General features: G+C 40.9%; 1 protein-coding gene and 1 non-coding gene across 2 annotated transcripts in view; both read left to right on the top strand.

The window, feature by feature from the left end:
- Window positions 1-11841, top strand: part of Itga9 (integrin subunit alpha 9) — a 332354-nt gene that overhangs the window by 166560 nt on the left and 153953 nt on the right. The window contains exon 17 of the mRNA XM_033756921.1: window positions 3971-4047. Within this exon, the coding sequence (XP_033612812.1) occupies window positions 3971-4047 (77 nt within the window). The remainder of the gene's footprint in view (window positions 1-3970; window positions 4048-11841) is intronic.
- On the top strand, window positions 281-387 carry LOC117283649. The gene has a single exon (XR_004514679.1). It is a non-coding gene; the product is annotated as a U6 spliceosomal RNA (small nuclear RNA).

Genomic DNA, 11841 nt, shown 5'->3' with positions numbered 1-11841 from the left:
CTTAAAAGGCATAATAACTATAAATTATCTTCAGGAAAACATAAGTAGTTATAAAGTGGAATATCAAAACATAATGGGCAGAAAAGAAAACTAGAGAGTTTTTAATGTAAGTAAAGTTGTTATCAGCTCATATTACAACTATAGGGTATTTTATGTAATCTTGGTAACACCGAGATTCTTATAGAAGTTACACAAAAGAATAAAATCAAAACCTATAAATACAAAAGAAAAAAGTAACAAAAGACAGCAAAGAAAAGGGAGACAAAAGAATTACATGACAGTGCTTGCTTCAGCAGCACATATACTAAAATTGGAACAATACAGAGAAGATTAGCATGGCCCCTGCACAAGGATGACATGCAAATTCATGAAGCTTTCCATATTTTTAAAATAGGACATGCATGTAAATTCCAAATAGTTTCTCTCCTGTGAAAAACGAAAAGTGTAAATAAGATCCAAATTGTATAACTGATAATGTGAAATAGGAAGAAAAGGGCTAAAGGTGTAGGGGAAGTGGGAAGGGTAGGGAAGGGAAATAAGGAAAAAGAAAAAATATGAGAAAAGGAAAAATGGAAACAAAGTCTTTGTAAATAGGGAAGGGTGGAAGGGGTGAAGGAGGGCAGGAGTTTGGGGAAAAAATGAGAAGCAAGATCTGTCATGTAAAGGTACAAGATCCCAGTGATGGATGTAACTGCACTGTATACCTAAAAAGTACCAATAAACTGAATGAAAAAAATTACAAGACATATAGAAAACACTTGACAAAATAGCAAAGGTAAATCCTTACCAATACATTAAATACATTTACATTTACCAATGCATTTACATTAAATGTAAATAGACTAAACTCTCAAATAAAAAATAAAGCCATCCACACACACATGCAAGATCAAATTGTATGTTATCTCTATAAGCCTCACTATGGAATCAAGGATACATATAAAGCGGGAAAAGTTCATGTAAATGGTAATCAAAAGAAAGCAGAAGTGAATCATATTTTATCAAAGTAGACTTTAAGCTAAAAAATGTCTCCAGAGTGGAAGATCACTTACTACACAACAACAAAAGAGCCAATTCAGCAAGAAGATATAGCAATTCTGAGCATATGTGCACCCGACATCCAACATCACAATATCTACACATAGAAAACAACTATTGACTGATCTGAAAGGAGAATTTGACAGCATTTCACAGTAATAGTACAAAATTTCAATACCTCGTTTTCGATAATGGATGGAAACATCTAGACAGGAAATAAATAAGTAGCAGACTTCACCAAAACCGTAGACCAAGTGGACTTGGCAGACATAAACAAAAGTTTCAAATCAACAGCAAGCCACACACACTTCTTTTAAGTGAGGAAGGAACCTTCTCCCAGATGAATCATGTGTTAGGTCACAAAACAAATCTTAATGTTAAGATTGAAATCATACCATATTTTTTTTTACTATTGTGTAATTATCTAGAAATCAGTAATAGCAAGAAAATTGGAAAATTGTGAATTTAAAATTTGGCAGGGCTTGGTCCAGGAATTTTATCTCTGCTGTCCATAGTGCCTGTCAGCCGGAGTGGTTCAGTAGGGTTGCAGGGCCCCCAAGTCCCACTTCCACGTTGACTCACATACTTGACCCACAGACTCGTGGCTGTCGGTAGCTGTCCATGTGAGCCTTTCCATGGAAAGCTGGGTTTCCTTGGCACAGAGTGGTCAATTTCCACCAAAAAATAAAAAAGCCCCAAGGGAACTAGGAAGACATTCTGTTGCTTTTTAAGGCTTTGCCTTGTAAGTCATTTAGCATTATTTCCACTGTCACCACAAATCCTTCCAGTTTCCTTATAAAGTCACTTTGTAAGGAGTGTGATGGGAGATACTGTGGCACTGATTCTTGGAAAATGCCATTACCTACACGGAAGTAAATTCACTTCTACTCTTTGGCTCCACTGTCTTCATTTCTTCATCAAGTAGGAAGCCTATGATGTTTATTCATATGCACTGCTAATATCCCAAGGGAAAGAGGCGCGAGAGAGGAAGGGTGACAGCAGTCAGGAGCACAGGGACCAGAATTCACTCTGTATGTCACAGGATGGATTTAAGTCCCAGCCTCTTCATTTCTTACCTGCTTCTCATTCCTTCCCCAGTGCCTGGAAGTCAGGCTGTCTCTCTTGGCTGTGAAGTGAGAAAGGCACATGCATGGAAAGAACTGTAACCAAGGGCTAGGTCTGGGTTTTGAGGAGTCTGAAGCTCATATAATTGAGGGTAGTAAGGAGGTCATATCAGTAAGGGACCTCCATCTTGCATTCCATCAACTTAGTGGTGAGGCCATGAAGTTGCCTTTATCCTAGTCCTCAAGCTCTAGAGGCTTTCCTGTCTTCCTGCGTGAGATATCAATGCAGTCCCTATATAGTCTTCCTCCTGTTTTCTCCCTCGCTGAGATGGAAAGCAAAGCACAGAAGTCTTGTATTGAAATCTCTTGGAAATTTGGCTCTCTCTTTGCCCTTGTAGTATCCAAAAGAACATGGGAATTTCCTCTTTTTGCCCAGACTTCCATGATTTTCCGCCATAATGAAGGACAAGAATTTGGCTGGGACACTTTATTCTTTTGGAAATGTGGCACAGAAATATGAATTTCCATAGGCAGAAGAATTACCCTGTCTGGTTGAGTCTAGACTGTCCATTTGCCCACAAATTTTCTGGAGTTCATGCTAACACTCTGAGAAGCCTCTTAGACTTACTCTGAGGGAAGGAAACAAACCACCTGGAACTTTAATATGTGTGAGTAGGTGGGAAGAAGCTCACAAACATGGGTAGTGACAGTAGACAACTTTGACAGAGGATAAATTATAACTAAAAAGGGAAAGACGCTTTTTTTGTCCAAATCCTACCAAAATGATCACAGCCACCCAGCAATAGTGGAGCACCTCCATCATCTGGAACAAGGGGAGGCTGTATTTCCTAGATACAGAAACATCACCAGAGTTGTGGACCCGAGACTAAGGGAGAAACTAAGAAGTCCCCCAGATACTGTGGAGAGAAGAAAGCTCTAACTCCTGGCGAAGTGCTGCTCCCTGATTTCCTGGCTGTCTTCCATGGATAGGCCTGCCCTTAGACAAACTCTCTGGAAATGACGTGGGTTTTGGCATGCTGGGCACTAGGTGGGGCTTTGACTGTGGAAGTCAAGTGTTGGTTAGAGAAAAATACTATCCGCTGCTAAGTGTTGGCTGGTTCGCTCTGAAACTGGGGAAAAGCCCACTGTTCTGTTGTGGTGCCCTTAACTTGGCTTCCACATTTCCTTTGGGAATAAAACTTCAATATGATCCCATCTTTCAGGCAGTATCTGTCTTGCAAATAGATTTTCATGTCTTAAAAGAACAAGTGGGGGAAGTGATCAGACTGTAGTCTAGTGCTTTTTTTTTTTAATGGTGCCAGAAGTTTATTTGAAAAGTGAGGGGTAAAGGGGTAAGAGAAAAACTGGCTCTGCAGAGATAACTTGGGCCAAACAAAAGAAAGGATAAAAGTAAAGATAGTAACAAACACCCTGGTAGAAGACATGGAGTAGGCTTTTGTGAAGAGTCACAGTAGCCTATATCACAGTAGCCTGTAGTCTAATTCTTCACTCAACTGAATGATCATTTACATCTGACAGCATCACAAAGCTATTCATAGATAAGCAGAGACTGAAGGGACACATCTACGTGCTTTTCGAAAAGAGAGAAAAAGAAACCCTTAGAAAATGCACTTTAGTAAACTGGGAAGTGATTCGAGTTAAGGATGGACTTGTGAGATCCAGACACTGTCAGCCTGGGCTTTTGTGGAGCCTTAAGCAGATCCCTGTCACCATGCAGGAAGCTGACTTCTTGCAGGTGGGAGGACAGCAGTGAAAGTGCAGGGAACAATTCCCAAGAAGGGGATTGACCCTTACTTACTCATCTTCCAGTAAATCCTATTCCAACTTTCCTGTTGTGTCTTGCACAGACTGTCTTTGAAAGAAATTGCCGATCCGAGGATTGTGCCGCCGACCTACAACTTCGGGGTAAACTGCTGCTCTCCAGGTATGTCAGTGTTCATTTCATGATATGTTCTTCTGAGAAGCTTATTTCTCTTAATTCCAGGCCGCAAATCTGGATATTCATATTTCCTCACCAGAAATGGTAAACAGTGTTTTTGGTGGGTTATCATGATACTTTGTAGTTTTAAAGTGATGTGTGTTGAACTAAACACGGTAGCACATGCCTATAATCCCAGCTACTCAAGCAACCGAGTGAGGATGATTCCAAGTTCATACCTTCCTGGGCAACTTAGACTTTTTCTCGAAATTTATAGTAAAAGAAAAACTGGAGTGCAGTTCACTAGCATAGTGCTTGCCTAGCATGCACAAGATCACCACCCTCCAACAAAATTTTTTTTAAAAGGTATGTTATAAAATAATTTTAGCAACAGCTATTCTTTAGAGGGGGATATTTGTTTTGGTGTTTTTGAGATAACGTCTTGCTGTGCTGCCCATGCTGGCCTCAAATTGTGATCTTCCCATCTCAGCATCCCAAGTATATGGGATTGAAAACATGCAGTACCATGCCTAGTTGATAGTTTGGATCTTGTTTGCAATTTCACATATCTCCCACTGAAGCTTATATTTCTAATTTCTGTGTATATTTTTGTATTGGAAGGGAATTTTATATTTACCCATTGTATTAAGTTGAACCCTATGAAATTGCCAGTATTTGACTTTTGGTGACATTATTAGGAATTAACTTATTTATATAAAAATTCTTTTAATTTTTCCCCTTCACACTTAACAGTGGTATCTGCTTTAGCAACAAGTAATGTTTCTGTGGCAGGACAGAGGTGAAGGAGAGGGGTAGGCTGTCCTGATCCAAGCAAACAGACCATCTCTTTATTATTTCAGGATTTCCTCCCACAGTATGTGAATCCCCCAAGGCTAAAGGTGAACTCTACAGAGGCCTTCTGTTTCCTCTTTGCCAACCTTTTATTTTATATTTCTTTTAAGACCTAGGTGTTGATCCTGAATCATTTCCCCACATTTCAAAGAATGGTTTCCTTTTGTAATAATTCCTTCTGAAGATTATGCTAGCCTCCATAAGATTTATTACCATTTTTCAAAGCATTTGTCAGTTTTGATAGTTATTTTGCAAGGTGCCAAATGTGTCCCCTTTTTTTGAAACTGAGAGTTAAGTTTGAATAGAATAAAAGAAATGTTCCATTATGAATCAGTGACTCCAGTAGAACATTTTTACTTTTCATGATAATCTTTTCTTCATCAAAGGAAAGTAATACTATGATTCTTTTTCTTCTACTTAAATTTATTAGAGGAAGGTGATGTAATGTTCAACCCCACATACACACACACTCCTATAAACCACTTAAATATTAGTAGCTTTACTTTTACTCAGCAAAAAGTGGCAGATTTAAGTAGCATGTTTTTCCTTTATTAGAGTATTACTTTGCTGGCTGTGGTGGCACACGCCTGCAATCCCAGCACTCGCGAGGCTGAGGCAGGAGGATCGCTGTGAGTTCGAGACCAGCCTGGGCTGCATAGTGAGTTCCAGGTCAGTCTCAACTACATAGTGAGACCCTGTCTCAAAAAAACAAAGCAAAACTAAAAACCAAAAAAGAATATTACTTTATACCCATGAAGGAGATAATAGAATTGTTTAACATTATGAAGAAGGGCCTCTTGGGATAATTAGAGAAACCAATTCTAAAAATGTTGCATAAATTATTAGCTTATTAATTTTAATTTTAAGTAGATCTTACAAAAAGCTCTTTAGGGAAGAAAGTAGCAAGAATTGAAAATATATGGATTTGTTTTATCTTGAGGCAAACTGGAAATTTATTTTGGATCATAGAAAGATTCATGCAGTAGGCAAACACTCACTTGAGTCAAGATTAAATATTAAGTTGGGATAATCTTGATACTTTGGCTGCCCTTTAGTTGATGGTCAAATTCATCTCTATTGAACTGTGCTTTTTGTGTATTAAGGGGTACAACTCAAGGCTCATGGTCAGTAAAGCACCTTATGACTAAAGCACCTTCACCACTGTTCTAGCTTGACCTTTCAAGAGCATAGTCAGAACCAGATCTGCTCTGCAAACTACTAATTGATAATGCCAGAATAATTAGTGTGGTGGCCAGGACCAAGACTCTCACACGTGTCAGCTAGCTATTGCCCCTCAAAATGCAGCATAGTGAGTTACCCCCAAATACAGTGGCATAATTAGCCATCCTCTATGGTTATGGATCTACAGGTGAGCTGAGGGTTGGCTTGGTTCCACTGGATCTTGACTGACTTATTCATGCATCTGGGTTCAGTGGAGGGTAGACTCTAGGCTTCGGTGGCCCAGGTTAGCTCTGCTGTATGTCTTTAATTGTCCCTCCAACATCAGTGGGTTAGCACGAGCACGTTCTCACAGCATGGCAGAGGTGCTTGAGGGCTCCTAAGCCTAGACTCAAAGCTGGGGCACTGACTTCAGCCTTATTTTGTTGGCTACAGAAAAATCACATGGCCAAACCCAAATCCAGGCACAGGAAAATATCTTCTGCCCCTTTAGTGAGAGAGAACTACAAAGTCACACAGCAAAAGGTGTGGATATAGGGAGGAGTAACAAATTGGAACCAGTAATAAGATCTGCTGAAGCAGCAGGTACAGGGAGGGCAGCCTGTCTCTCCTCCTCACGTCTTACAGTTCTGAGGGCCATTTTGGCCTTTGTTGCAATTCTACTTCCTGGAAATCAGACTTGAGCCCCTGGGACTGAATGAGATTTTCTGAACCCCAGAAGGAATACTCTCTCTTACTTTTAAAATTTTTATTATATAAACATATTTTCATAACCTGATAATAAGAGAATAATAATAGTTATTACACTGTGCATTGTTATCTTCAAAGTAGGTACTCAGTACAAGGCATAAACTAAAAAGATTCTTATAGAAAAGCAACAAGTAATAACACAAACATTCTTTCCAACAAACTAAAACAGTGCAAATGAAACAAATTAGCATATATATTGAAATAATTTTAAAACAATGTAATTTGGGAAGGTTTTTTAACTTCTCCCTACTTATTTATCTCTCTGTTTTGCTCTTTATTAGCATATATATTTTTTTCTTATATAAGAAAAACCATGTGCTATTTGAGCTTGTGAATCTGACTTATTTCATTTAACATTCTATTATCAAGTTGTATCCATTTATCTATGAATGTTTGAAGTTTATCTTTCCTTATGGCTGCATAGTACTCTGTTATGTATAAATACTGCATTTTCCTTATCCGTCCATCTATCGATGGGCATATATGCTGTTTTCAAGATCTACATGTTATGAATTTTACTACTATAAACATAGGTATGCATGTATCCCTGTAATATGATTTTAACTTTTCTAGGAAGATACCTGGAAAGGGGTTAAGCTGGGTGAAATGGAATGTCTATTTTTAGCTTTTTGAGGAATCTCCGCACTGATTTCCACAGCGATTGTGCTAGTTTACATCCCCACCCATAATGTAGTAGAGTTCCTTTTTCCCTACATCCTCATCAGCATTTACTATTGTTATTTTTAGATTTTCTTGATGATACACATTCTTTCTGGGGTAAGATCTAAGTGTAGCTTTCATTTGTATTTCTCTGATGGCCAGTGATGATGAGCATTCTTCCATGTCTTTATTGGCCATTTGTACTTTATCTGAGAAGTGTCTATTCATTTTGGTTGTCTGTTTTTTGATTGGGTCTTTTATTTGGGAAGGGGTCTAATTTTTTTTTTTTGAGTTCTTTATGTATTCTTGATGTTAGTCCTCTATTTGTGGAATAGCTGGAAAAATACTTTTCACATTCTATAAGTTGACTCTTCACTCTTGTGGTTGTTTCCTTTGCTGTGCAGAAGCCTTTTAATTTGATATGATCCCATCCCATCTCAGTATTATTTCTGGAGAAGAAATGTTCATGGACCAAATGTCTGAGCTTTTACTTAGGATCAGTTATTTCCCAGGAGGACCCTGTTCTCTCAGAATAGCTTCTTCCGTGGATCTTCCACTAAAGAAAACTTTATTATACTCTTGGACCCATAGTTATCTGCATAGGAGCCATCAGAAAAATGTTCACTGATAATTGGGCAAGTGGAGATACGAAGCTAATCTGTGATTTCTGTTATATTGGATTTCTCCTGAGTTAGAGTGTTCACTCTTTAGAGCCAGGAATGATGAGAGGGAAGGCACAGCCCACGAAGTGTAGGATCTGGATTTGTTTGACAGTGGTTTAGTGGCTTGAACCAGAGGTGAGCTGCTTGAGCTGTCATTTATCTCTCTTGATTCCTTATTGCCTGGAATGGGATGTCCACCCCTTCATTGTTCACAAGTGCTGAGCACTACCGCAGAGTGAACTCTATGGGGGACCTGCTCTCCTGGTGTGCACATCCCTGGGTGAGAGAGGCCCATGAGACAGGATGGCAGTGGTACTACCAGGTCAGTGGAAGAAAAGAGATGGGTGCGTAACAGGGCAGATGAGGAGGACTCAAGCACTCTGGATGGGGGGAATGTGAGTAGAGGTATGGAGAGCAGAGACACTCATGAGGAGCTGCAGGTGTCTGGAGCAAGTGACGTGATTGGGAGAACAAAGTAAGAGGTAAAGCAAGAGAGAAGGAAAGAAACCAGATTGTGACACACCTATGAATTTGGGCTTCACCTTAAAGCTACAGGAGTGCAGCAGAGTCCCAGCATGGGTGGAATGTAGCTAGGCATGCTCAGGGTGAGAGGACAGTGAAGTGGTGTGGGTCCTCCACTCGGTGAAAGCCTGTTCCAGCTGAGTCCTGAGTTTGCCCCTCTCTACCCAGCTCAGTTTGTGTTTGTGGAGCAGCTGCTGTTTGTTTTCAGCACAGGAGCATCTTTGGCAGAGCTGCAATTTCAAGAGATGCTGTGTTGACCTCCACCATGATGTCTTCCCAAGGGCTTCACTAGGGCAACTTGGACACAATGTTTGCCTTTCGTGCTGTCTTTAAAACCTGCTTGTCGTGTGGTGTGAGACCTCACTGAAAGAAGCCGAAGCAAAGTGATAATGGGAAGATGCCTCTGATGAGCAGATACGTGGTAGTGTAAGGTGCTGTGACCAGATGGTGCTGAGTACCCACCAGGTGGAGGAGCTTGTGTCTGAAGACAGAGGAAAAAAGACATCTGGGAGTGAGATGGTCCCCAAGGGCGGCCAGGGATCATGCCAGGAAATGCCATCTGTGACCACAACTCACACATGTTCTTATTTTTCTCCCCAGATTATGTGACTTCTGGCAGGGATGTTGTCACATAAAACATTCAGCTATTTAGTTAAAGTCTACGGTTTTTAATGGGTTTGAGCCTCATTCTACATTATGCCATTTTCCAAACATCCAGGAATAGGGAGGAAGCTGTTTAGGTGGGTTCTATCAAATGGGGCTGAAAATCCCATTTGTAAAAGGATGCAGCTATGTTTTGTATTTTGGAATACTTGCATTGCTTGAGAAAGCATCACATGTCATTAAGATAAAGGAAAGGAAAAATAGTTGAGCTAAAAAACTTTTTTGTTGTTTCTGATGCATCCCATCAGAGATTGGTGGAACATTTCAGGGCCACCTGGCTAGCAAACTTTCAGATAAGACGAAAAGATAGTGGAATATTTGTGCTGTTAGAACCACTTCACAGCCACATATAATTGTATGGCAGTAGCCTTGATAGTGCTACATGAGAAATGAGGTGTGGAGTGAAGTGTGTTTTGCAGAACTATTGATGAGTTAGAAGGTGGCGGACTTGCCATGAAAGAAAAGCCAGCCTTCTGGAGGAGAACTATCTCGCCTGTAACAATTTGAAACAAATTGTTGTCCTCCTCAAAAGTGGGTTGGAACCATGGAGTGTACATTGCAGAGTAGAAGTGAAGCTTGTCCTGTTTTATGAAGGGGAAGAGCACCTTGTATTTTGAGCACCTACCATGCACTGGATTCTCTGCCGAGAACTCAATATACATAAAAACACTGTTGGGTCCTGCCAACTGTATAATCTTGGGCAAGTTGCTTAACATCTCCATGGTTGTTTCCTCCTTTGTAAGATGAGAAAATATGATTGCAGCCCCTTATTTTGAATATTTAATACATATATACATATTTAAGTGCTTCTTAAAGTACTTGGCACGTGGTAAGCCCTTGGCAAGGCAAGTTGCTTAACATCTCCATGGTTGTTTCCTCCTTTGTAAGATGAGAAAATGATTGCAGCCCCTTATTTTGAATTTAATACATATATACATATTTAAGTGCTTCTTAAAGTACTTGGCACGTGGTAAGCCCTTGGCAGGTGAGAGCGAGAACCATTTATAATCCTCTCAACAACACTGAGAAATATTACTATACTCTGAAGAGATAAGAATATAGAGGCTCAGGGAATCCAGGTTGCTTGCTCAAGGACTAATGCTGTGGAGAAAAATGAAAGCTGGGAATGTCTGATTCTACATTCTGCTCTCTTACTATACACTGGCCTCAGCTGCTTCTGGGTTGGGATATCAGCTAGCTTTGGACCAAAAGTACCAAGGCTAGGAACCTGGGGTGGGGGGAATCCTCTTCTGTTTGAAAGGGTAAGTTTAAAAGGAGGTGGGTGACTGAAAATCCATGATTTAGAGATGGCTTCCTCCCCTCCTGACTCCCTTTCCCATGTGCTGTCTGAGTTGGAGGCCTGGGCAGTAGTTTTTTCTTCTGCAAATGTGAGCTACCTACCCTGCTCAGTCGGCAGCAGACCCTGCATTGAGTTGGCACACTTTTTGTCTGTGTAGGTTGGCTTTTCTTTCCTTGGAGAGCCTTATATTTGACTGTGAGCTTATTAATGGCCTTGTCAGCAGGTTGCTTGGATGCAGTGTGTCATTATCATTATTATTATCATTTTATGAGTGAGGGTGAGTAGGAGCTTTTTGTAGTCAGGGTTTGCAAGAGAATAAATTTAATACAGGACACATAATTTATAGGATTATTCTATAATATTCACCCAAAAAGTCAAATGCAGAGGAGTGCTACAGACCCAAAGAATCCAGCCAAGGGTTGGATCCCACAGCAGTGCCTGCACAATTCCAGCTAAAAGCCTAGAGCCTGAGGCAGTGTCCTCCACAAGTCCAGCCAGAGGCCTAGAGCCCACAGCAGTGTCTCCTATAAGTATGTATTGAGGTTCTGCCCAGGAAGGCCCAAAGACCAGTGGTAGAAGCTAGAAAGCCTGTGCCAGCCAGTGGGGTGAAGGATTTGTGCCACCAGGTTGAGGCATCTACACTGGAGCAAGGAAGTGACATTCAAGGCAAAGACCAGAGCTCCTCTGACAAGAACAGCAGTGTTTCCCAGTGACTGACAAGTGTTTCCCAGTGACTGACAAGTGTTTCCCAATTTGACTGACAAGAACAGTCAAATTTGTATCAGGTGCACGAACCATGGCAAGCTTCTCCAAGAAAATCAACAGCACCCCATATTCCCCTCCAGTTCTCTTTTTATGCTCTTGGCAACAGTCCTCAGGTGGGCCTTCCCTGCTCAGACCACGCTGATTCAGTTCTGCTGGGCGTTTCAAGTTGACCATTAGTCAATCCACCACAGAGCTGATCAGAAGCTTGGAAAACTTGCCCTTGCCAGAACATTAGACCTGTGATTTTTTTCCTCCTTCAATATTTGTACCAACTCTGAAAAAATAAAAATATAAAACCATTTTGTTGAGCTGCCTGCCTGCCTGCCTGCCTGCGATCACCCAGCAGTGTGCGCGCGAGCTCCTGGCCTGCGCGGGAGCTCCCGGCCTGCGCGACAACAGACCAGGAAGGCCCCAAAGACCCCGGAGGGGGTTTCTTCAGCTGCCTGC

The sequence above is a fragment of the Fukomys damarensis genome, unplaced genomic scaffold (genome assembly GCF_012274545.1).
Source record: "Fukomys damarensis isolate Sample0158 unplaced genomic scaffold, DMR_v1.0_HiC HiC_scaffold_28, whole genome shotgun sequence".
Taxonomy (NCBI): domain Eukaryota; kingdom Metazoa; phylum Chordata; class Mammalia; order Rodentia; family Bathyergidae; genus Fukomys; species Fukomys damarensis.
This window is presented reverse-complemented; position numbering and strand designations above follow the sequence as displayed.